Below are 26219 nucleotides of genomic sequence, written 5' to 3'. Positions count from 1 at the left end.
TTGTGCTGATTTACGGTTTTGCACAGAAACCACAGGAGACTTGGTGTTTTCCACAGTTTTGTCCACTCCAAACCCAGCCCGAACTGGCAGCATCTGGCATTCCCCTTTCCGTGGGCACCACAAAGCCACAGGGCTCTCTTTGCCCTGCTTCACACACAACTAAAGCTACGGAGTGCCCACCACGAGGCACAGCGCTGCACCCCCCAAAACCATCTTTGAGTGCCAGGCGCAGCCCCTACCCGGGTAAGAGAAACATCCTGCGGGTGTGCCCAGAGTTCTTCTCTGCAGTCTCAGCTGGTCCACAGCATGCGAGGGCAGGGATCTTGCCCCATGCTTTTTGTTGCTGCTGTCATCTCTCCCACCCCCCTCGCAGATCTGGCTTAGCTAAGGTGGCTAGCTGCATGGGCTGATTTTCCTTGGCGTGCATGTGTAGTGGCAGGTAGATGTGACCATGAATTGTTGGCAATGTGGGCCAAGTCCTACTTCGTATAGCCAAAGCATGCCATGTTCTTTATCTTATGGGTTCTTTAATAGATAAAGCGGTGAGGCCTAAAGATTGCAAGCCACCATGAAAACAGTCCTATGGGCCTGGGATGTAGTTTACTGGCACAAGCACCTGCCTGGTAAATGCAAGGTCCCGAGTTCGATTCTTGGTTAAAAAAAAAGAATCCTATTGCCAGGGCAAGGAGCAAGATTAAGGAAAAGTAGAGATGGAAGCTGAACTGAGCACACATAGTTTGAGTGTTCAGCAGAGAACTGGATAAAAGAAAATGGAGAGTAAAAGGCAGCTGAAGACTCACCCACGCAGAAGAGCCGGTCGGGTGTGGAGTGGTAGCCGGGGTTGCAGGCGCACTGGTATTTCCCCATGAGGTTCACGCAGCGGCCGTTGGGGCAGAGATTGGCGCTCAGCTCGCACTCATTGATGTCTGTTTAGAAACCAAGAAGAGCAGACTTGCAGACAGAAGCTTCTGTGGCCGGCAGAGAAGCTGCTCGCAGGAGAGGCGGCTCAGAGCCCCCTTGCTGCAAACTGGGGGCTCCGCCTCCGCCTGCTTACCGATGCATGCGGAGATGTTCGGGGACAGCTGGTGGCCCGGCGGGCACTCGCAGCGGTAGCTCCCCTCGGTGTTCAGGCACACGCCTCCACGGCAGAGGAGAGGGTCTCTCTGACACTCGTCGATATCTGCAAGACGGAAAGGAGCGTGCTGAGGACGCCGTGGTGTCCTAATCTCCGTCACCACTCCAGTCCTTCCGCTCAACAGGACTTCTGCTACTGCAGGCGCCGGAACCCTCTGCAACTCCCCATGCTAAGGCCTGCCCCCTCCTCCCTTCTGCACATTGGTCTCCACTGCCACAGCTTACCTGTGACCACCAGCCAGGCCACCAGGGCAGCAGCAGCAGGAAGAACCTGGCATGTGCGCTGCAAGGCGTCAAAGCCCCTGCACTGCTCCGACGGCCACACTCACCCATGCAGTTCTTCATCATCATGAACCCGCTCTCGTAGCCCACGTCACACTTGCACTCGAAGTCCCCGGGGGTGTTGACACACTGGCCCCGGCCACAGAGGTCGGGGGATATGCGGCACTCGTCAATGTCTACACGCAAACACAGGCAGGCGGCATGAGTGTCAGGGGGCACACAGGGAGGAAGAGGGGTGCCCAGGGGTGCTCCTGCCGCTGCCCCTGGGGCCCACGCCGACCTGTGCAGTTCCTCTCTTCGGAATCCAGAGCGAAGCCACTGTCGCACCTGCACTTGAAGCTGCCGATGGTGTTGCGGCACTTGCCGTGGGTGCAGAGGCTCGGGATCATCTTGCACTCGTTGATGTCTGCTCAGGAAATACAATGTGGGGTATAAGTGGCCCCTGGGCGTCTCTGTGCCGCATGGGCTGACCAGAGGACGGTGTGTCCTGCATAGGCTCTTGGTGATACCTATTTCAATGAACTGCGTGATTACCTCAGAGACAGGACTGGGAAACATCTCTAGCTTTTTTGACTTCTCCATTTAGGAAGCAGTACTAGAAAAAGCAAACTAACGGGGCACACTTGTAATCCCAGACTTCTGGGACGGGCCTAGGAGGCTGCAAGTCTGCATCTGATCAGAGTAATTTAGCAAGACCTGGCCTCAAAATAACGAAACAGTTAAAAAGGTCTGGCGATGTCACTTAGTATGATGGCCCTGGGTTCAATCCCTGTGATTGCATATATGGCTTTGCACACTGCCTGATACACACAAATGAAGGTATTAAATATTCCAGACACAAATGTCTATTTGTGGGCACACAGAGGATAACAGGATACACTGTCCCAGCACGGCCTGCTGAATGGGTAGCAGAATAAGGTATTCATTTAATATTCTTTGGTGCTTTCTTGGATCTATTTCAAAATTCTTATAGGAATTTCAGAGACATCATTCATAATTTGAGTTGTCTGCAGGTAATTCATATTACTTAAAGTTTTTCTTCTAAATATCATAGACCATTAAAGTTTAGCCAATAAAAGCTTTTGTTGAGACAGGGTTTCAGAGTGGTAATTCAGGGCAGCCTTAAATGAATGCCCATCCTCCTGCCTTGGCCTCCTGGACACCAGGATCATAGGCCTGTGCCACCATACCTAACAGGCTCCCTTCTGAACCCCTGAAATACCCCTAGACAAAGAGCCCTCACATGTATACTATTCAGAATCCATCCTGGCTCGTGGGGCTTTACTTCCTTAATGTTAATACCCTTTAGTTCCTCAGTTTTAATATCCTGTAAGTAAATCTACTTGTGCCCTAGCTGCCTGGTCCATGGTTTCATTCTTTATGACCATGAGACTCAACCCCAGCATTGTGCTATCACAGAATTAAGACTGATCTCACTAGCTAGGATGGACAGGCAGGAACCTTCAGAAGGCCCAGAGAAGTGTGTGTTTGGGGGGCATGGCAGTGGTGTGATATAATTTAGGCATCTAATAAGCCAGGGATGACCAAGGGACTACTGCACTAATGACCGTAACCACAGTTCTGTCAGTGGAATCGTGGCTCTGGAAAAGGACTCCCAGTGGCCTATGAAGCTGCCACGCAAGCACTATGAACACTGTACCTTTGAAGAAAGGCTTTCCATTTGTGATATCTTTGGTGGCAAATCCGGGGCCTCGGGGGCAGAGCTCCTCGTACTCGGGTGTGTTCCTCACAGGACACTCCTCACACTCGTCGGTGCCCCAGGCAGCACCCACAGAGCAGCAGCAGGCATCCATGCGGTGGCGGCCCACGATGGGCACGGTGCACTCCTCGTCCTCGTACCTCAGGAAGCAGGTCTCCAGGCGGATGTCTGCGGGGGGGACAGACACTGTCTCCACTGTCCCAGACACACCGCCAACACTTGTGAGGCAGCATACAACACACGTACTAATCTACTATACATTTGTTGGCCAGAATGTATGTCTTTCTTCCAAAGAAAACCAAAGTGTGTGGTAGGTGTTGGTTTTCCTGTCTGAGAAAACTCGCTTCTCTCTATCGACCCACATTTAGGCCTCTTAGACCTTGTGAAATGCCTCCTTTCAACTCCAGATGTTTTCTGCTCATTCTATATACATAGGGCATGGTGTTCTGAGACTCCCACGCTGCTCCCATGGAAAGGTACTGTCTCCCCGGGGAGATGGGCCTAGCCCTAGTGCCCATGTGCCATGCTGGTCGGCACCTCCTCTCTAGGGAAAAGCAAAATGTGTTCTTTGTTGTTGGAAGACATCTGAGGCAGCCCAATCCCCTCTTCCTCAGGCCACTTCCTCACTGGAGAAATAGAATGCTGGATTCAGGAGTGAGGACTGCTCTACCTCAGATGAAAGGGATGCAGCAGAGGATAGCCATTTGCTCTTCTCCAATGTTTGCTTCACCTCAGCGTACACATGTGTGCCTATCTTTCAGGATACACACAGCACTTCTAACCCTAACCCCCAAGTGACGGGATGGTGTGGAAGAGTAGAAAGACTAACAGGTCAGAGGCCAGAAGACCTGAGGTTGGGAACTGTTCTCCAACTCGGCTGTTGGTCTTGGACAGATCATTACCTTGGAACCTGAATTGCCCCATCTGTAAAATGTGCTGCCTCCATCTCTTACGAGGCGCTAGGGAGCTCAACAGGGAGTGTGTATCTGACAACTGTGAATTCTAATGGAAGTGTCAGCTGTCTTCCTTCACAGTGTGACCCTGCACATCTGCCTCAGAGTCCAAGCTTCCTCTCATGTGAGGAAGCTGCTGGAGCCCAGAGCAACTTGAGTTGCCTGCACCACGATGAGGAAGCTAAATACAATTCCTATGTTAAATACTGAAGCACTGTCCCCTGAAGAACCTGGAGCAAGGTTTTCATCAACTGCTATTCCTGCCAACCAAAGCCACTAAGCTCCCTAAGCTACAGACCCCAGCCTCTGAGCTTCCCCTTTGACTCTACACATCTTGTACCTAGAAATCTATGGCTAAAGATTGCTTAGCTATAATCTATAAAGATAAAAATCTCTCAGTTGCACCTGAGCACCTCCTCACCAGCCATAGTAATCTTCACTATGGGTGTACAGCCATGACAGACATCATTTGCAGACTCCAAGTAGGAAGCCAGCGCCCCACAGGACCACTCCTGGCAGTCCACACCAGGAAAACCAAGTGACCAGCAAAGTCTTCCAGATGCCAAAAGAACAACTGTGGTGGGATTTCAACTCAATCCCACCAGGGCAGACTGCTAAGAATGGGGTGTTTTAAGTGTGTCCTAAAATGATGTTTTCATGTCGCTGATTGGTTAATTGGGCTTGAGGTGTCCATTTGGACTCTAGCAGTTGACAAGGAGAATTCCACCCATCTGGCAGCAACAGTAGCCTTGGTGTCCCAGCAGGGACTCCGCAGGGCAGTGGCACCTTGCAGCCTGGCACTGGCAGGGGCTTCCCACAACCTATCCTCCCGCCAGGGTCTATCTCCTGGCCAGTGGCAGGATGTGCTGCAGCAGCTCCTTCTTACACACACTTAACGTTCTCCCCACCACTCGCCTCGTATCCCGCAGTCTGTGGGCTACGGGGGCAGCTCTAGGAGCACTGAAATCCTAACTGTGACTTACGAAATAGCTATGTGCAGAAGAGGACTCAAGTCTGTTCGCAGTAACGCGCCTGGAGCTTGAGTGAAGGCAGAGCCATGCCGAGTCCTTCGCACACGCTGGACTGAGAGCGTGTGCCTGTATGCAGAACCAAATGTCCCACTGTTGTTGTTAACAAAGGTTTTAATAACCTTTACGAAGTGATTATTAGACAAATAATGAGCCCAGTGTTTACCAAGGCAAATCCTTCCTGTGGCATCCAAAGTCATCCCACTGGGGCACTGACACTTGAACGATCCTTGGGTGTTGACACACAGGCCATTTTTGCACACTCCTGGGAACACTTCACATTCATTAATATCTAAAATTTTAAAAGATAAAGTTAATGTATGTATGTAAAAGAATTCTACCTTATTCCACTCATGGAATCATAATTATTCTCAGAGTACCAAGAGCCCTTCTGAACCTAAGTTCGCAAAACTAGTTTATCTCCAAATCAAACATGAAGAACTTCTGGTACATCTGCGTAGCTGGCTCCAACTTAGCGATGGTCTCAGGCTGTTCTGCCAATAACAAGGTGGCCCCAGCTTGGGACAAGGACAGCCAAACTGTGCTGTGTGTGTCTCCCCATCATCATTCGGTCCCTTTCAACCATACTCATCCTTCCCAGTTTGTTTACTGGAAAGCAACATGGACTTTGTAGGACTTTGGGAAAATATTCTTCCTCAAGTTAATCCAAAGAAAGGCACTTAGAGCACGTGACCATGATGGAGCTGCAGAACATTCGCATAGAAACACACACACACACACACACACACACACACACACACACACATACACACACAGAGTCTCGAAATAACATAATTTTAAGTCAGGAAGGTTAAAAAAAAAACCCCTCTAAGCCTTTCCTAGGAGTGGAACTAAATGGGGAGGACCGGGATCCACCTTTTCAGTTTTACTATTTTGTGGCTGTTGTTCTGACCCTTTGTAAACCAAAACGTGCTGCTGAGCTCAGATAAGTCAGTAACAGAGGACTGAGGTCAAGAACACACCACAGGATGCAGTCAGCATTTGGAAGGCAAGACCTTCGGCGGGGCTACGGTGTTCTTTGTTTTAACTGGGAAGTCTTCATTTCGCCCCACATATGGGACTAATTGCTGTTCTTAAAATATGTCAGCTGCTGTGTCATGTCAGGTTGTGTTAGTCACCATGACCTACATCTTTCTGGAACTCCATGAGAAAAGAATCACAGCTGACTAGAGTCCACAAAGACTTCCAGAAAGGGGCAAAAGAGTATGTCCTTTGAAATCACCCACAATCAAGAAACAAGCAAACAAAAATTCCAGGATAAACCAACAGTCTGACCAAAAGCTTCCTGTTTTTTTTTAATTCCTTGATAACATTTTAAGATGGGAAGCCACTCTCAACCACGGTCAGCATGAAGTATTTTCAGTCATCCATTCTCTTGGCCAGAGTGCCCCAGAGCTGGCCAAAGCACCGCAGATGTGGAGTTCCCCATCTGCTGTACGCTGCAGCGCTCTGGTAATCCTGCTCTGCTGCCTGTCTTGCTATAAACTCACATGACCTCTTCATCCATCCAAATTAACACAGGCATTCTTCATGCACACCGACTCACATGGTTAGGAATAATGAGAAATACCTTCACATTGTGTTCCTTTAATTCTTGAGTAGCCTTTACCACATATGGGATCTGTGGGGGGGACACAAGACAAGGTAGCAATACACAGACACGTAGTGATGACTCTTCATAAGAAACACAATGGAGACCCTGGATCAGGAGCTGGATCTTGCTGTCTGTCAGGACTAAGTCTGAGATGACAAAGTGTTTCTAAGACTGCAGAGGGGAGGAGGAGTGACAAGGAGACATCTCCTCAATAAAACTCAGTTCCTCTAAGATGAACTTAGGCGAAAGGTTACATCGCGCCATGATGACCATTCAGAATGTAGACTTCCTTCTTGCTACGAGCCTGAAGACAGGTATCACATGATAGGATGGCTACAATATAAACAGGAAGCAGGCTGCTGAGTGTCTGGAGATGGCAAGCACTGGACTGGGACATGTGAGGAAAGGTTCTGGGGCCTGGACTTCCCAGCAGCCCCAGGGATTCACCAGACGCCTTGTCTTAATATCTGTTAACTTTCTTGGAAATAAATTTGGAGCTGTAGAAAGCCCAGGATCCCTAACCCAGGAGATTTCCACAAAACCAACAGAAACAGGCAGCTTGGAGAAGCAATACAATCTATCCCAGTTCCATATGGGGACAAAAAGAAAAAGTGCAAATACACCTAATACACCAAATACACCTAATCAATGTCCTTCACGCTTCTGTGAGTCCGTCTCCAGGAGTATCCTTCACCGGGGCCATCACAGTTGAATCTTTCAAAGTTCCCATGCAAACCTGTACCAGGCTTCCCATTCCTAGCCAAAGTGCCCAAGGGGATGGCACAGGGCCACACACCCAACAGCTTACCAACTTGGCAGATGGTGCATGGGCTGCCCCAGGCCGCGCCCAGGGACGAGCAGCACTCGGACTTCAAGGTGGCCCCATTGATGTTGATCTCACACCGCCCGTCGATGACCGTCTGCCAGCAAGTGCCCTTGATGGTTTCTGCAGAGGGCAGAACAGTGAACAAACAGTTAACACGATCTGCGTCAGGCGTCAGCTTAAACATTGCAGGAGAAACCCGAAGCCTGAAGAAGTAAAGAGTGAAGTAAAAGATAATAGCAACCGGGGAAGCAGATCTTCGGCAAATGGGCAGGAGACCAAGTGATGGAGAGGAGGAGGAAGGTGAGGAGAAGAATTAAGAAGAATGGTAAGAATTAAGATGCGTTAGGTGCGTGCACCAGCTCTCCACAGTAAACGTAACCATCACGTGCTGTAAACATGGACTCTAAAAATAAAAATCTGAAGAAAAGTTCAAACACGTATTTGAATTCAACAGGAACAGCATTATGAAACAGGGCATAAACGTCATTTTTAATGTTGTACCCATACTTAAATGGCCATAAAAGTTGACATTAAGTGAAGCTGTACTGATAAACACAGAAAAATCATTCCTAGGAGGATAAATACCTATGCAGATGGTTTTTGTTGGATCCAAAGTACTTTCAGGAGAACATTCACAGATAAAAGAGCCAGGGCTGTTGCGGCAGACACCATTAATGCAGGGACTGGATTCACATTCGTCAATATCTGAAACGAAAGCAGGTCTACGTTAATGCTAAAAGCCACTGCCCTGCTCTGGCCTCCGTGGTGGCCCCACATTCTCCACCAGACAGGAAAGCTGCAGAACGGGGTTTCTAGACGAGGTGGAAGCCCAAATAGCCAGAGCACAGTTCTGGCATCGAATCTGGCTCAATATCCCTATTTGGAAAATCTGGGGTGATATGTGACTCCCCCATTATGAGCTCCAATAGCACATACACACTACTTCTTCAGTGGCAGAAAATAAAATATCCTTGAAGGCAAATGCAAAATGGTACTTTTACATGGTGCTGAAATGGCCAATAAAATACCAATCGCAAGTAAGAGCCATTAGTGGCTTTCTTTCCAAGCCCCATTCAGAATCGCAACATTTCAATTAAATTGGGATGACAGTCTAAAATGGGGGTGATTATTGTAAGTTATTTGCATGGCTTTCTAGTGGCATCTTAAAGGACAGCAAAGGGCACACTACCCGGAGAAGAACGAAAATGTGTTTACCTTCACAGGTTTTCAGGTCCGGTTTGTAAATAAATCCCTTGGGGCAGGTACACACAAAACTTCCAGGAGTGTTTCTACACTGTCCGTTGTCACAGAGGAGGCTGTTCAGCACACATTCATTAATATCTGCAAAGTCAATGAAAACAAACGTTTGAAAGAGCCTGAGTCTTGCATACAACTTCTTTGACCTCTTAGGTTGGGTCTTCAAGGTTACAATGGCATGATCAATTCCATCAAAGAGGTCAAACTTCTCTTTCACTGGTTTTTGCCCAAATCACTCCATTTTAGAAAAACAGGACCTTGACCTGGTTATATCAACGAGTTCACTACAAAGTCTTAAGAAGCCAGTACACAGTATTTCCTTCATAACTCTCTGTAGCAGGAAGAAAACCTGGATTTTCTGAAAAATCTTTAACTTTTACTTTGCATAACTATTTCAGAACAGTTATGCAAAGTAACTGTTTCACAGTGTCAGAATTAGAAGGATTACCTTGACTGAAAAGCTAAATAATTATTTAGAAAGGTGGTCCACATTTGGTATGTGTTAGATCCACGATAAGGATTTCTTCATTAAAGTAAAGTGGCTCCAGTTATATTTCTAAAATAGGAAGCAACCTACAGAGTTTGTAATTGTCATGGGAAGACAGTTTGTGATTCAGGGAGCTGAGGATAACTTGTTCTCGGCTGAATAATATGCCTGTCTGGAGAAAAATCCAAATTTAAGGTAAAATACCAGGATGCCTTCGGAAATATACAGTATGCAGTTTGTTACATCTCTCTGAGCTAAATTACACCACGCAATCAATCCACAGAAGAAGCCAGATGCCCCTAGGAATGCTTCACAGATTGAGAGTCTGGATAGATCACCAGTAGCTAGGAGCCCCAACAGTAGGACGCAGAAATTTAGCCTGGAGAAGTGCACAGGGAGCACACTAAATCCACTGGAATCTGCAGCACATTTATAGAGCACTGAAATAGGGGGACACTATGTCTGCAGTCATGTCATCACCTGTGCAAAGAGCATGCTGAGAATTCTATGAAAGCAAACCTGGAGGTCAGCACCAGGGTGCTTCAGATGGTTCAGGGACATGAAGCATGCAATAGCTCAATGACCAGGGTCATAGGAAGACGAGAGTCTTCTCCTGGGTCACAGCCCACGGTGACCTGGTGGTTGTTAGCTGGAAGATAGTGGAGCCCAGCACTCCGTAGGTAGCTAGTAGCTGCTATACTTTGCATTGTATTAAAATAATTAAAAGGACTTTGCTTTGCCTGCCTGGCAAGCACAAAGCCCTGAGTTCAGTCCTTAGTACCACACACATACAAAAAAGGACTTTGCTGTTTTTTTCAATCTGCAACATCTCTGAATAATTACATGCTCCAAAGATACAACTCCTTAGATCAGCATCTTGCAAACACTGCTTCTAAAACACCTCTGCCAACGGCAGAAAACAGAAGGTGCCTAACTCTAAAGGCCTACATGGCTTCGAGGACATAAACAATAAATTTGAAGCCTTATAATTTATCTTAAAGTGTATTAGCTTTACTCTCCTTGCATAAAGATGTATTTTCTTAAATGCAAATTGTGGGCCAGAGAGATGGTTCAGTGGAATAAGCACTTCCCTGGCAAGCGCAAGGGTCTGAGTTCAATCCCCGCTTCCACCAAAAAAAATAAAATAATTATTAAAAAATGTGAATTGCATTTGACCTCTGAATCTAACAGTGCACTGTATCACATTTGAGGCCCTCCAGGATGGCTGCCTTGGTTTTAGAAGCCCAATTCCAGGAGACCTGTGGGAGATGTCACCACACTACAGAACGAACGGTGTGTCTCAGAAACACTGGTCACAGGAACTACAAAATGTAGAAGAAGAAATAATGGCCTATGTTGACCTCTTTCTTCCCAAACCAACCATCTATTTAGTTACTGGCTGGGATCTTCATGGGAGATTGCTACACCACCCTAAACGGTGTTAGCTGACCTTAACGGGGAGCAGTCACTACTGAAAATAAGCTGTGTTTCCTCTAATGAAATCGAGTAAGTGGTTGGGAGAAAAGCTTTCTCTGTAAAAATAGGGAAGGCTTTGTAGCCACGTGAGAGTGCCGGATCTCTGCACTTTCCACATCGGAGAAGTGAATTTGATACATGGTTGCTTATGAATTGCATGGGTTTGGTTATATAAATGTTTTTCATCAAGACATGTGGATATCCAAAATGTGAAAGCATGTGTTTGCTGCACCTCTGAGCTAGCCAAGAACAGTTTCCCGAGCAATGAAAGAAGAATGAATTATGCGTGAAGTGTCTCAGTGAACAGGTGCAACCTCTTACCAACACAGTTTTTCCCAGTGATGTCCACTTCATAGCCTGAATTGCAAATACATTTGTAGCTCCCACGGAGATTTTCACAGATTCCATTTGGGCAAATATCAGGATCTAATGCACACTCGTTTATATCTGCATTACCAAAAAATTCAAGTCAGTGACATTCTAAAATAAACATCAAATGAACTGTTAAAAAATAACAGTACAATATTTGCCATGACCCTAGGGCTTCTAGGGGGAGAAAGATGTTTCACTTGGAAGAGAAATCTCCATCGCTGTTTTCACTGCAAGACAGATTCTGAATCAAATCTTTCTTCGCCCAGTCCCTGAGAGGAATCTGGCATCTGAGCTGGAAGGACACAAACCCCTATGCCTGGCCCCCTGCACTTCAAACTGCCTCCCACGCCACCACCATTCTGGACACCCTAAAAATGGTGGCAGTCACCTACTTTGAACTTTTGTAGGTTCTGTGACCTCCTCAGGATTAAGCTAAAACATGAATTTGTTGTTATTTACCCCAAATTTCTCAGTCTTCTCATGCCTTAAGAGCCCGCTTTTGAAAAAGTCTCTCTCTCTATTTTTTTTTTTTTTTTTTTTTTTTGGGTACTGGGGATTGAACTCAGGACCTCTCGCTTCCCAGGCAGGTGCTTATGCCCCTGAGCTATTTCCCCAGCCCAAAAGTCTCTACTTCTGCCCTGGTACTCTGGGTACCCCTCTTCCAGACTCCCTGAGGTTGAGCAGCTCTCTGGAAGCCAAGAGGGTATAGTGACAATCAGAGACACAGGCACTCCTGGTGCCTGACTCTTCTATTCTGCCGGGTTCACCGACTTCTTCTCCAAACCTGTTTCATGCCTTGGCTTTTCCACCAACTATTCATCACACATCTCGTTACTTAACTTCCTTCATCCTCCAAATACCTCCTTCATCTTTATCCATAGATTATGATGAAATAATCCTGCTGGAGGACCCATGAGCTCAGCCAGATCCATTTCTTTTCAGACTTCTCATCAAATTGTTCAAGATGATCTCTTCTTCTTTCTTATCACTTCTGCTTATACTTGGTCCAATTCTCTTTTACTTCACTTTTGTTTTGTTTTTGTGGTACCAAGGATTGAACTCAGGACCTTGTGCTTGCCAGGCAGGCACTTATACCACTGAGCTATATTGCTGGCCCCAAAGTGGAGAAGGATTTTTTTTTTTCAGGCTGCCTTAAGGGCAGGTCTACTAAGGCATGTGGAGCTGGGGATCGAACCTCGGTCCCCTGTGCCTGACTGCATTTGCACGACAGGCACTTAAACAACTGAGCTAACCTGCAGGCCCCCTTTAATTTTCTACAGCTCCAATATTTCCCTAGTTCTAGCTCCTACACAAATCTTGTCTCCTCTTTCAACTCAGCCACTTGTCTTTACTGCTTGTTACAAAATATATAGTGTCATCTCATAAAGACCAACTCCCATGGAGTTAAAAACATCTCTGAGGGTATAGAGGGGTAACAGCGCAAGCAGCCCACAATCCCCAAGTGGAAAATCCAAAGGAGGCCCAGACTGCCCTTTTGAGGCAGGGGCAGCCACAGCTGTTGCAGCCATTCTGTCCCTTCCACAGCATCCCATCAGCACCTCTGGAGAGCCCCAGCCACTCCACCACCTAGCCCCATATCCACACCCAGCAACCTCAGGGCCCATGGGGCCACCACAGTGGCTCTGCCATGGGCACTTCTAGGCCTGCATCAGACACAGTGCGTGGCAATGCCAGGGGAGCTTTAGGCCACACTGGTGTTGGGGGCGGGTAAGTGGAAGCCTCAGGAAGCCCAGTGCCGCCCACACACTCTGAAGGCCTTACCCGTGCCCGCCGACGTCATCCCCGGCCCGCTGCTGCACAGCGCCTGGTATTCCGCTGCAATAAACACAGATAGTCACTGGTGCCCTTCTTGGCAGAGCAGGCCAATCCCGCCCGGGCTCTGCACACTTCATTTCCTCCAAAGAGTGCGGAACAGAAATAAAAGCGGTAATGGAAAGGAGGTGTCTCCTGAGGTTGGGGTTGACCCCAGCCTCTCGCTTTTAGGGCTCTGAGCCATGGAGGAAAGTGACTCTGAAGGAACCAGGGCAAGGTCTAGCTATTTCTTCTGCAAAGCACTTTCAGAAAAGGTATTTTTCCTATAGTTTGATTCGGTTCACCAGGGAACACTTTACACTTGCAGAGAAACGTGCCTGTTATAATGTGGTTTCCTGGCTGTTAATAAAACGTTCTTCTGTCCTCCTGGGAATACTTCTGCTGCTCGGCGTGAGCCGCTTTTTCAGTACAATCAACTTCTTAACAGGTTCTCCCTTCTCTCTGCAACTTGCTCAGCTGCCCTCCACGGGAGCGACAGGGCACCCACTTGCGCGCTGAAATGTGCTTGTAAAGCTATCTTCAGGACGACACTGCACTAGTTACACATGAGAAAGCCCCAGGGGACGCGTGGGCTAACTTTAAAACTGAGATCTTTCTGAAGACACTGAGCTATGCAGAGCATGTTCCCCAACCTGCGAGGCAATCAGGCTTCCGCTTCCCAAACCCGTGTAGCGTGCTGCCTGCAGTTCCAGGGAATTTACATAAAAGTAGGCGTGGATGAGAAAAATGGAGAACTGCAGTCGGAACTTCATCCAGGGCAGAGAAACAAAGGCGTCCCCTCGGCTGCCTCTAGATTCTGACAATACAGTCTTGGGATCACCTCTACTCTGAGGGACATGACCTTGGTCTGTCTCGTAAACTTGAAGTTTGTGAGGAAATTAATGTACGTGAGGATGATGTTAACAATACACAACTATAAAGTTATACGGAATCATTTTTGTTGGCTGAAATGATATTTGCATATAATTAAAATATAGTAAGCGTATACCTGATTGCTGATCATACATTAAATGATATTTTGTATATTACTTACTGGGTGAGTAATCAGCCAAAGGAGAGCTTTCTTCTTTTTTAAAAAAATGGATGTGATTTCCTTTACAGAGTTTTCTTTACCTTTCTTTAACTTCTTGTATTTTAATTTTAATTATCTGAATAATTAAAATTAAAATAAATTCAAAAGTTATTACTTTAAAAATAACAAACCCTTTAAAATTATACATTAACTTTTACTTCCTTTTGATTCAGGCAAAAATGAACTGCCTGGCTCTTAGAAGCGAGCCAACCTACTAGAACTGTGTGTCTTGTAGTAGGCTATTGTCTTAATCTCAACTAACTAGTCATCTCAAATCCTTATGCGAGCTAAAGCATAACTGAGAACTGTGCTGTGGGTGTGAGTGTGGGTGGGTGTGGGTCTGACTTGCCGCCCACTTCTTTCCCTGTTCATGGCTCCCAACTGGAGAAAAAGGCTTTTTCCCTGAGGTTGAATAAAGCCATTTAAGCAGCACACCAAAATCAACATGTGGGCTTGGGAACAAAATTCACAAATGGCCTTCTGAGAAACTTGGAAATAGTCAGGTCATCCAGAAATTATTTGCTTTTACACTGTATGAGCTGTGCTCTAACGGCCAGTGCCCGCAAATGCAGGCACCGTGAGCCCCACAGGCAGGAAGAAGGTCACTGTGGTGCAGCCAGGCCCTGCTGCCTGCAGTGACCACCGGACAACAAACGGCCAAGGCCGCAGGAGGGCACCGGATGCACCCAGAAGGCACTGCACGCCTGCGCCCATCCTACTTCTGCACTTGTGCAGACGGCGGCGTGAGGCTGCGGCGGCCACCTACCTGAGTTCTGCGCGGGGCACGGCTGGCAGGGCTCCCCGAAGGCGTACTCGGTGCTGGCGCAGCAGCATTCGGACTTGGTGACGGCGCCGAAGAGGGGCTTGACACACTGGCCTCGCTTGTAGCCCCCATAGCACGTGCTCCGCATGTGCGTGTCTGCGCAGAGAGACAGCTGTCACCATGCTGTCGTTGCACGCACAGGGGAGTGCCCGGGCGCGGGGGCGCAGCCTTGGGTGTCCCTGGCCCCGCCCTGTGCTACTTTGGCTGCTACAGCGCAACCAAAAGTGGGACGCCCAAGCCCGCTCAGCTTCCGAGCAGTGGGAGCCACGGGCAGGCTCGGCCAGCTTCCTGGAGACTACGGTTCCCCGTGTTTTCTCTCCCGGATGGACGGGGACTTCACTACCGCAGCTGCCTCTCCGCGGTGGCCAACCCTGCCCTTTTCTTACCGACACACACTCGCCCGTCCAGGCCCACGGCAAGCCCAGGGAAGCATTCACATCTGTAGGAGCCGTCCGTGTTCACGCAGCGCCCATTCATGCAGATTCCGGGGGTCTCACACTCGTTAATGTCTGTGACAGGAAAGGCACTTATTAGGAACGGGTGGCTTCTATGCAAGCCCGTGTCAGGTGCATCACTGTAGCCCTTGGAAATGGCTGAGACAGCAAATGATACGCAGCATCACAACACACACGCAGCGAGACGTGTTCTTGCTTTCCTTTGGATCAGCAGAAACAGTCAAGAGAAGGCAAATGTTGAGTTTACTACTTTTTCATTAAAAGCTACTTCAGTAATATCCTCACCCCCTAATTTTTTTTGGAATCATACACGTCAATACAAACTTGGAGCAAGAAAGAAAATGACTGCTCAAAAACAAAGAATTTTGTACAATACGTCATGTAGTGCTTGTGTTAGAAATCTAGCCTGATGCTAAACTGCATTGTCAATAAAATAGGGAGCTTTTCCTCTTGACATTCGACATCTATCGAACTACCCTTGTCATAGTCCTCTAGGACAATCAGGGTAATATTAAGAGACATGTAACTAAAGCCCTTAAGGAACACCCTAGGAAAAGAACAGAAAATTAATGTAAATGATTTTTACGACTACTTTAATGCCAATAATAGTAAAAGCAACTGAAATTCAGCAAAGAAATTATGCTTTTACAGGGTGATCGGTGTATGCTTGTAGAGGTCTGGTAAAGACTTCACTGGACACATACTAAGCATTGTGGCAGTAATTTCCCCTGCTTCATATGGAGAACAAAGACAGGCACCAGAGCTGTGTTTTGCAAAACATGGAACACCTACAAGTACATTTTATTTTTATTTTTATTTTTATTTTTATTTTTTTGCAGAACTGGGGATTGAGCTCAGGTCCTTGTGCTTGCCAGGGAAGCACTTATTCCACTGAGCCATCTCCCCAGCCCCTGCACATTATTTTATAACAACTCCTTTTATAATATACAACTAGTGTGTGTGACTACTTCCTTTCTTCTGACCTTAAAAGGCCAAATTGAGAGTGAAACACCTCCGTGTTTTACTAAGCTTGTGTTGTTTGGCACAAAATCCATTCAGATGGTCCAAGATTCTGTGCACAGATTGTATTTAAAATAGCAGTTATATTTGAACGCAGGGTCTCTAACTAGTTTGGCTATTTTGGTCATTTTTTTGTTCCAAATGAGTCCCACAGTAACACAGTGGGGACCATGGTCTAGCCATATATACAGAGGAGTCAAGGCTGCTAAAGCATTCAGAAAATGGCCAGAGAAGCCTTGACTTAGTGAATCTACAGGTTAAATTAGCCTTATTGATTCAGCTTTGAACAGTCACGACTATGTGGGCTTAGAACTAAGTGTTTAGCACTAAGGGAACACCTTGTCCAATGCATAAAAAGACAAAAAGGAAGAAATTCAGCACAAGAAATTACTTTTCCTTCCCATCCGCCTTGCTACCACATGGATGGCAGTGCGTGGATCTGTGGGCTCTACACTAGAACAAAGTAACACCGCAGAGCCATCGAGCTCCCTCTACCTCAAGTCGGAAGGCTAAGGTCAGAGCAAACCACGGCGTCACCAGTCCTTTCAAATGAATGAACTAACACATGCATAGATAGGACACTACGCTGGATGTGAAGAAAGCACAGCTTCACCCTGGAGGCCACAGTGTCTTCTGAAACGTGCTGCCCGGGCTCTCTGGGGCTGACCAGTGGGCCTGGGTCCCCGGCAGTCCTCAGCAGTCACTGGAGCCACAGAGCATGCTCTGTGCTGGCGAGAGGGAGCGTTCTCACAAAGGGGCTTTCACATTTCCTCCTGCTATTTTGTTTGGAAACCTCCTTCCAAATAGGCAATCACTCCCTTCCCCTTTCTTTTTCACTTGAGCAGCACTTAATCTGCACAATCTGACACTGTTTCAACCTGTCTGACGGTGCAGAATACTGCCACGTGCCAATCCCACCATCCCGTATGAGCTCCAACCTAGCACAGTGCTCAAAGCTCCAGAAAACTTTCTCCTCCCTTGCGATATGAAAATCCCAGCCATTTCCTCTTGCTTCTGAGAAAGATTTGCACAATATTAAGAGCCATTGGTGTAAACAGCATAGAAAGTATTAGTGACCAACCAAAGACTAGCTCTTCTAAGCCTGGAGAAAATATACATCTTGCCAAGGAGATCTGTCTGCGTCTGACTGTCTGCCTGTCTCCTTTCTTCCATAACATCTTCACCAAAGCTGTCCATGAGGGGCACCCAGAGAACAGGCCCCATATGACTTTGTCCTTGAGCTTTTACCTACGTCAACCCTAAATAACCACACACACCATACTTCCTTCTGCATCTGAAGCTACGAATAGAGGTTCTGAGTGCAGGACGTTAGAGCAGATTTTTCTGGGCCTCTAGACTACAGCACCCTGGAGGGCTGTGACGGGGCACCCAACCACAGTGAGGGCTTCTTAACGCAGGAGACCCCATGAGGACAAGTGGGGAGGGGGCGGGCAGGTGAGACCTTTGCAGTACCGCCCGTCCGAGGCCAGCTGGAAGCCAGGCTTGCAGATGCACTTGAAGCTGCCGTCCTCATTGATGCACATCCCGTTCAGGCACATGTTCCGGATGCTGCACTCGTCCATATCTGCAAGGACAGACGGGTTACCCGTGTCAGCTGAGAGCGAGGACCAGGGAGCCAACCTGGGTGCACAGGAGCCTGCGTTTTGTACAGGCCGAGAGCTTATTTCCATCCAGACTACCCCACACGGGACCGGGTGTGTATAAGTGCCATGTGTTCACAAACTGAAGTGTGTTTAAGGACCTGGTTGGCTTATTTAGTTTGCAGATTCATACTATTTCTAGCATGCTTAAATAGGTCACAACTAACTATAAATGTACCTAGGCTAGGTCTTGATTGTATGAAGTGTGGAAACCAGGAGAAGCTCAGAGGTGCTCTGAAGCAACTTTAAAATAGTGGTAATAAAAAAATTATATTTTAAAATGAAAGAGTGGACGACAGAGAACAGCTAAGCAGCTGACCTTTGGGGACCCTTAATCTTGGGAACCGAGCACTGAAACCACTGCCATGTTCTCCTGGGAGGCTCCTGCTCGTGTCGATGTGCCATCTCTCCTTGCAGGCTGTGGTCAGGCCCCAGTTCTTATGACCCCCCCTCCCCCTGCCCTCCCTCCCTTCCTCCTTTCCTGGAATTCTACCTCAACCCCCGATCTTGGCACTAAGTCTTTGCCTGCAATCACCAAAATAACATTCAGCCAAAAATGTGTATCTAAGAATAATTCTGAAAATTTTGTGAAGTAGGAATAGATTCTCAAAGTCCTTCCCCAAGACATTGGGAAACATGATAAGAATCGCTCTTCACTTTCACTAAAGCTCCGTTAAATGGAAATGCATCTGTAACAGTCAGGTAGGAAAATCTGGCTGGGGTGAATGCAAGTGAAGCCTCCCCACAGACAAGGAGGAGAGGCGCTCAAGAGCAATGGCCGAACCCAGCTCTCGGGGGACTCTCTCGGTCAGGAGTATTTTAGTATTAGGTGGCCACAGTAAACAAGACTACGGGGATTTTTTTTTTTTTTTTTTTTAGAAGTAAAGCCACGGTGTTATGTTCAGCTGCAGGGGACTCTTGTCAACAATTTCTGACATTGCCAATAAAGCAGAATAGTAGTATTATGGACTACTGGACTCTTAAAATATTTTGCTGAGTTAAACACACCTATAATATTCAAATGATGGGACTAAACAAAAAAGGGTATACAGATGAATGTCCATTTTGTATCTGTGTATTCAAAGTGGTTAGGATAGATGTATAGTTACATTCTCTTAATGAATAGAGGGATTTGTTCTAATAGTGTTTGTAAATAGGATATCGTGTCCGCATCTTGTACAGCAAATAACCACTAGGAAGAGAGTATGCAATGTGTTAATGATTGAAACTGTCATACCAATTTGATTTGAAACTGTCTCATTGCTATTTGTTTCTCAATAAAATTATGGGAAAAATAAATACATTTAAAAATTTAAAAAAATACAGAAAAAAAATAAATAAGCTAACAGTTGAACACTGACCAAAAAAGAAAAAAAAAAAAAAAAGACTCCAGAACTGCAGAATCCATGGAGAATATGCTCACAGAGTCTGAAAGCACAGAACTAGGAAGGAGAGATTTATGCTGCAGAAGCCCATCCCCTGGAGCTGTGCCCTGGCGGGCTTCCCATAGAGCGGAGTGCCTGCTGCCGGGCTGTGAAGTAAGGACCTGTGTGTGGGGAGGGCTGGGGACCGGCTGCAGTGCCACAGCAGCGTGCACGCCAGAGCTCCGAGCACTGCTGCCAGCGCCTCCCGCTCCTCACCTTCGCAGTTCTTCCCATCCCGCGTGACATGGAAGCCCGCGTTGCACACGCAGTGGAAGCTGCCATCGGTGTTGATGCAGCGGCCATTGTTGCAGATCCTCCCATTCTGCAGGCACTCGTCAATGTCTGCGCCCAAGAGAGGAGAGAAGAAACAGGGCACTGAGGGGACGCAAGACCGTCTTCCGGCACTCTGGAAGGCTGAGGCAGGAGAATCAAAAGCACCAGCCAACTCTGGGCAACTCAGTGACTTAGCAAGATTCTGTCTTAAAAGGAGAAGGTAAGAAGAGCTGTAGCTCCGCACGAAGGCCTGGGTTCAGCGTCTCATACTGAAACGTACGAATGATCAAAACCACTGAACACTGCTTCACCATTTCTCTTCCTTCCCTTCCCTGACCCACAGCCTTGGAAGTCCTTCCTGGCAAGGACCTGCTGAGGTTCTGTGACATGAGCTAGGTGCCAGGACTGTGGCATCGGAGGCGCACAGGGCAGGAGGAAAAGGCCCACACACCACCTCCAGTCTAACCCGGCTTCCACCAAGACTTTTTAACTCTCCATTTTGCCAACAAAATAGTCTGGACCACTTTCCTATTTTACTAGTAGACCATGATTTATACTGAACTATGGCTAGTACCAATCAATTCATGATTGAAAGGGCAGATCTGTTTTTCACTAAAAAAAATGACACACGTGTGTAACATCTGATGATGTCTACCCGCCCCATTGTCCTTGGAGCCTCCTAACAGAACAGCTCCTACTCTACGAGAACAGTAAAACAGTAGTGTTAAACAGATAATAAAATCACTAGCTCCCCTGAAAACTATGAATCGCTGCACGAGGACAGGTCTACCTTCCTTGGGCAGCTCTGGTCCAAGTACACTTTGACAGCTCAGGGCAAGTACACTTTGACAGTCTTAGTCTTTGTTCTATAATTTTATGAGTATTCTATTTACCCAATAAAATGTTGCCCCCCCCTTTTCTGTTGTGTTTCTTACTGTGCCAAAGTAAACACCAGGGCTTGATAAGGAAGCATTAAAAGAGAAGGACAGCTAGGGGTCGAATCCACCCTCCCTGACTCCCTGCTATATCTGTTTCCTTCTGTCTTGAGAGGCTGCAAACTGGAGAACACCTAGAGGCACAGACTGTCTATACCGCATAAAAGCAAGCCCAGGGCTCAGGTCCAGAAGATGGGCTGCACAGGACTGGCTGGAGACATCCCTGTGCAGGGCTGGGGTACCTGCACCCCGAGTCCGGGCAGCGGCTGCCTATGCCTGGCCCGGGCTGCACCCCGGCCGTGGGTCGGTCCCTCCGTCTGCCCCGAGCCTGACCTGGGCTGAGCTTTGCTTCTGGGCAGCTCCTGCAGTGGTTTCCACGCAAGTCACCGGGCTAGCTGAGGCCATCTGGGCTTCTCTTCTGTCTGATCTTTGTGCCAACAGCGTACAAGCTTCCTCTCTCTCTTTTATTTCTTAATCCTCACTAAAATCTGACTTGCGCCCCACTCCAAAGAACTAGGAAAAGCCACATACTCCTGAGCAGACTGTTTTTTTAGGATTCAGATGTGAAGCCCAAGGTTAAAATAAACAGCAAAAAGAGTTCATCTTTTTCTCTTCTCACCCATTTCTGAATGCCAGGCCCTCCCAGGCCTCCTGAAAGCTCCCACCCCAAGTTCTCCTCCTCTGTGTCTCTGCCTGTCTCCTTGTCCCTTTCTCTCTGGCATTTGAGGTGCTCTTTTCAGCCAACGACAGCCCCTGGGACCCTTCAGTGGTGACTTCCACCTCCCAGACACTGTGAGCAGGTGCCTGGCTTTCTAGCTTGCAATAGTAGCTTCTAGCTTGCATGGTAGCTTCCCCTTACCATGTCCGTTCTGGGGATCCCTCAGTATCAGTGTCTCCTGCAGCACAAATCACAATGGCCAAGAGACAGCACCAACACAGGGGCCCTCAACGGGGGAGCAGGTAAAGCAAATGTGGCTCATACATACAGACACACGTGACAGGCATCATCCAGCCATGAGCAGCAACCAACAACAGTTCCCAGGCGACACTGCCCTCGGCCACAGCGATGAGCAGCGAGGACTCAGAGACAGCTGGTTCACCCTTCAGACTTCTAACATTAAAAAGCTAACCGCACGCAACATCACCCGCAACTGCCTTCAGGTCCTGCGACCCCGAGAATACTGAAGTCCCTGGTTGCCAGATGAAAATCTAACAGGCAACAGTGATGAGACAGAAAAAGAAATGAAAGTGAGATGACATGTCCCCTGGCGCAGAAGTAGCTTCTAAAGGAATCTGAGGGCTGGGGAGACAGCTCAGGAGAGTAAGTGCTTGCCTGGCAAGTGCAGGGTCCTGAGTTCGATCCCTGGTACTACACACACACACACACAAAAGGAATCTGAGTCATCACCAGGTTTCATGGCATTGTCTTCAGAGCAACAATATTTTGAATAAAATGCAAAAGTCAGTGAGACTCAATTACTGTCTCCCGCCATGAGTCATTTCAAGTCCATCGCAGTCTTCCGAAGCCAAGCCCACCCTGCTGGGACGCATACCTCGGCACTCTGTCCTGGTGAGTGTGCTCTGGTAGCCCGTGCGGCAGTGGCAGGTGTAGGAGCCGGGTGTGTTGACGCACTCTCCCCCCGTGCAAGGGTTCTTCTCACACTCGTCCACATCTGCAAGACACGGTATGCATTACCGCAAGATCAGAGACAACAGCTCACACCTCCGCGACCACACAGCTTTCTGCTGTACGTATAAAACACGCTGCTTTTATGAAACAAGCAGTGTAAGGAGAGGACCCTCCTACTGCGATGCCCCATCTCTAGCCCCAAAGCCTGGCTGAGTGGCTCAAGCGCATCATTTTCATGCGTCACTTGTCAGAGGCAAATTCCAAGCACACAGCAACTCAGCGCTCCAAGCTAAAAATCATCCTCTCTTCTGTGAGAAGTGGAAGTTACGCATTTAAGCACCGGCCTAAGAAAATCAAGTAGGTGATTTGAGTTTCACAAGAAGCTTCTGGGTAGGATCCTGAGTATCTCTCCACGCTCTGGGAGTCTCAGTAAAAAAAGTGGGTCAGCCATGTCTAAGGCTCCCCTGCTATGCTCTGTTAAGCAGAGGAAGCTTCGAGCACCTACAAAAAGCAAAGAAACACACGCTTCCTGAGCTTCCCAAATGAAATGTCCAGCTACCACGTGGGTTTTAGACCACTCGCATCTGCATGCGGCATTAAGCAGGGAACTGGAAGATAACACCTATTTGTCCTGTTTTCAACCACTAAGTCCCCAGGAAGCTGTTGCAGGAGCAGCAGAAAGCCCAGCGCGCTAGGGCACAGAACCCCAGGGGCCTCCCGGCCTGCGGGGCCAGCCACATACCGATGCACTCCCCCCGGAGGTCCAGCTGGAAGCCTTTGTTGCACTCGCACCTGTAGCTGCCCGGCGTGGGGATGCAGCGTCCGTTCTGGCACAGGTAGCGGACCAGCTGGCAGTAATCGGTGGTGATGTTGAAGGGCACCACCACTGGAAGAACAACAGGGAGCCCCATGAATACTACAGGTGATGCCAGCCGCCTCCACCAGCACTGGGCCTGGCAGTCAGCGACAAGGTGAGGGTGGTAAGAAAGGAGCACATCCCGCAGGCAAAGGCCACCCGAGAGGCACGCCCACGCAGCGTGCGTCCCTAGGAGCCGTGTGCTCTGTGGCCCTGGTGCTGCTTGCCCTGCCCCGCTCACTCTCAAGCTGCCAGTCTGTAGGAATAACAGAGACAGCGAGGTATTGGTGGTTAACTACGTGCAGAGCTGCTTCACATGCAGTATCAGCCACGGAATCACTGCCCACCCCCTCTACCATTAATTCATCCTGTGGCTTAGAGTTCAATCTCTTCCCCCAACCCTCTCACATCTGGCTGAAAACATAAGTAACAAAATGACATAAATCCCTGGAAAAGGCTTCCATCTTGGTCTTTACAACAGGAAAATTGGACCACTTGCATATAATGCTACATAAGCTAAACACTTAGTGTGGCCACTGGCAAACCTGTATAATGAACACAGAAGCAACAACAAACAGATGCTGACCTGGTTAATGCAAGGAAAATGACTAGAGGGCTTCTGAATTCTTACTTGGCTCTCGGGATGGATACGGGTACTCCACCGGCGGCCGGGGTACTGGAACACCAGGCCCAGGAGGAAAGCCGGGGATGACCGGCTGGATGGGAGGAAGGGGACCGAGGGGTGGAGGGGGGTATTCTGGCCTCCCAGGAATTGTCATCGGGATGGAGCACAGCTTGTTGAAATCCTCTGGAAAAACACAACATCCCACAATCAGCTGAGCTATAACTGGTATCACAGACCCGCTGAAATCTTAACGCAAGAAATCTGTGAGTAAATAGGGTCTTTTGGGAACATGGGCTAATTAGAGAAAAGTAAAACAAAAACAAAAAGCCTGAATGACTTCATTTCCATGTTTAATGCCTTACCACAATAACAGAAGCTCTCAAGAGCTGGTGTCGCATGCTTGTCCCCAAGCCCAGAAGTCTTTACCTATAGCAAAATCAAGAGGCCGCTTTCTCCACCCAGTCCTACTTACAGATTCCATAGGGCTCTGACAGGCACACAAAATATCTGTGACTTAAGTTGCGCATGTGGCTCAAGCCTGTGATCCCTGCACCCTGGGAGGCTGAGGCAGGAAGATCCCATTTGAGCCCAGCCTCATCAAATCAGTGCTACAGCGACACCATGTCTCGGAATCAAAAGGACTGGGTAGGTACCTCCGTGGGACACCCTTGGACATCTCCAGCAAGGGCCGGATGTGATCAGAAGAACCTTTCAGAAGATCACCCTGGATGACATGCAGAATGCACTGGAGGGGACCAAGGAATTTGCTGGCGTCCAAGGGTTGCAATGGGGAGCCGCGGTAGAGTTGGGAAAGAGGAAGCATATTCCCAGCCAGAGTAAGTGGGGAGTGCTCACCAAAGGAGACAGACAGTACCAGGATGGAGGGGACAGGAGTAAGAGTGACTTGCAGCTCTTTTGCTTTCTGCTTGACTAGGTGGGCAGATGTTGTCCTTTAGTAAGAGGAAAAACTGTCATGGAAGTGGGATTGGTAGGTAGAAGCCAAGTGCCACATTGAATGCCTTTGTTTAGAGACTTCACACAGCAGAGGATGGAGTGAAGTCCAGGGAGAAGGGAACGTAGGCTCTGGTGTTCTCTGGAGAGAGGTGGTATTTAGAGTTGGGAGGATGGGTGGACCCATTTAAGGACAGAATGTGTAGATTGAAAGGAGAAAGCAGCCGAGGACGGTGACAGAAGAATCGGAGAAATGGCCCACAGGGCGAGAGGGGACTCTGGGCTGCAGGGGCTGGTGCTGATGTCACAGCGCCATTTCCAGAAGAGCACACGCCAGCAGCCCAGCCCACTGCCCCACCACTGCATGTGTGTGTCCCCTGCCGTTTCTCCCAGACCCAGGCCTCCATCGGCCCAGGTCTTCTTCAGCTGTGCAGTATCTTGTTTCTGGGCTTCTTCCTTAAAAGATATTTTTAAATAGCATCTTGTTTGCACCAAATGTATTCACTTTACTCGTTTCCACGTTTCCTACAAATGGCCTCTGTTTGTCACAGCAGCTTTGTATAAACAAACGAGGCATGTGATTTCTAAAGTTTTATTTTCTCTTGCCAAAGAATTGACATTTTTCTCATCGCAGCCACAATGATTCTCGCCTGGCTGCTTTCTACACTATTTCAGCCATCAGAAGAAATTAGGCTGCAGCTTTCTTTGTCTTGACAAATTCTAAAACACAGTCACAGAACTTACTGAACTTTGTACATGATACAGCCTCAAGGGACATGGACAGTTGTCTGTTGTCACCTGCTGGCCCGTTTCTAAAACTCCTTTTGTCATATTTTACATTTCCAGCTCAGCTCAGTTTGTTTTCTGAGACTTCCAACGCTACACTTTAACTAACTTTAACTGTGACCTATCTGGACTTACAACGCCCAGAGATGCCATAGCACCCAAGTGCACCTGGAAAGGGTTTCTACATTATTCATATTTCCCTGCCCCAGGGTGCTACAGTCCCTTTTGCCAAACCCCCGTTCTCCCGACAGAGGTGTCACCTATCCATGCCACATCCATCACTGGGGTCCCTGCTTCCGCCAAATTTCTACCACTGAGACGGTGTGCTCTTTGAAGTTACGAGCGTACACAGCTAATAACTCTCATTCTCAGTCCAGCCCTGACCACTATATGTAAGAGGATTTCACTGGCTGTGCACTGGATTTCATCGAAGGGCAACTATGTGAAGGCACTCGCTTTCTTTCCAAGCACTTGTACGCACCTGTACGTCCTTTCCTTTTTAATTCTTTCTGGATTTGTATAAGAGAATTCGGGAGGCTTGCCAGCATTGGTGCTAATGAGGTGGGTATGTTACATAAAGAATGCCATTAAATTTGTCTTAAGCCTCTAGGAAAGTGCAGCATGCCGGGTTCTGTAAAGCCTTCCTTCCGTCTACAGATTAATAACTTGCTCATGAGACCCTTGAAATCCTGGCTCAGCAACTGGGGCTGACTTGCTTAAACTGA

At 48.0% G+C, this 26219-nt stretch overlaps 1 protein-coding gene across 1 annotated transcript in view; it reads right to left on the bottom strand.

Moving 5' to 3' along the window:
- Positions 1 to 26219, bottom strand: part of Fbn1 (fibrillin 1) — a 217364-nt gene that overhangs the window by 72534 nt on the left and 118611 nt on the right. The window contains exons 11-29 of the mRNA XM_004639014.2: positions 23764 to 23940; positions 23019 to 23162; positions 22200 to 22319; positions 19655 to 19780; positions 17816 to 17938; positions 15265 to 15387; positions 14822 to 14974; positions 12933 to 12986; positions 11100 to 11225; positions 8774 to 8899; positions 8144 to 8263; positions 7541 to 7678; positions 6709 to 6759; positions 5284 to 5409; positions 3077 to 3304; positions 1697 to 1822; positions 1464 to 1592; positions 1055 to 1180; positions 801 to 926 (exon numbers count right to left, since the gene is read on the bottom strand). Of these exons, the coding sequence (XP_004639071.1) occupies positions 801 to 926; positions 1055 to 1180; positions 1464 to 1592; positions 1697 to 1822; positions 3077 to 3304; positions 5284 to 5409; positions 6709 to 6759; positions 7541 to 7678; positions 8144 to 8263; positions 8774 to 8899; positions 11100 to 11225; positions 12933 to 12986; positions 14822 to 14974; positions 15265 to 15387; positions 17816 to 17938; positions 19655 to 19780; positions 22200 to 22319; positions 23019 to 23162; positions 23764 to 23940 (2442 nt within the window). The remainder of the gene's footprint in view (positions 1 to 800; positions 927 to 1054; positions 1181 to 1463; positions 1593 to 1696; positions 1823 to 3076; positions 3305 to 5283; positions 5410 to 6708; positions 6760 to 7540; positions 7679 to 8143; positions 8264 to 8773; positions 8900 to 11099; positions 11226 to 12932; positions 12987 to 14821; positions 14975 to 15264; positions 15388 to 17815; positions 17939 to 19654; positions 19781 to 22199; positions 22320 to 23018; positions 23163 to 23763; positions 23941 to 26219) is intronic.

This window comes from Octodon degus, unplaced genomic scaffold (genome assembly GCF_000260255.1).
Source record: "Octodon degus isolate 3935 unplaced genomic scaffold, OctDeg1.0 scaffold00105, whole genome shotgun sequence".
In the NCBI taxonomy this organism is placed as follows: domain Eukaryota; kingdom Metazoa; phylum Chordata; class Mammalia; order Rodentia; family Octodontidae; genus Octodon; species Octodon degus.
The sequence above is the reverse complement of the archived record's forward strand: the minus strand, read 5'-3'. Positions and strand labels throughout refer to the sequence as shown.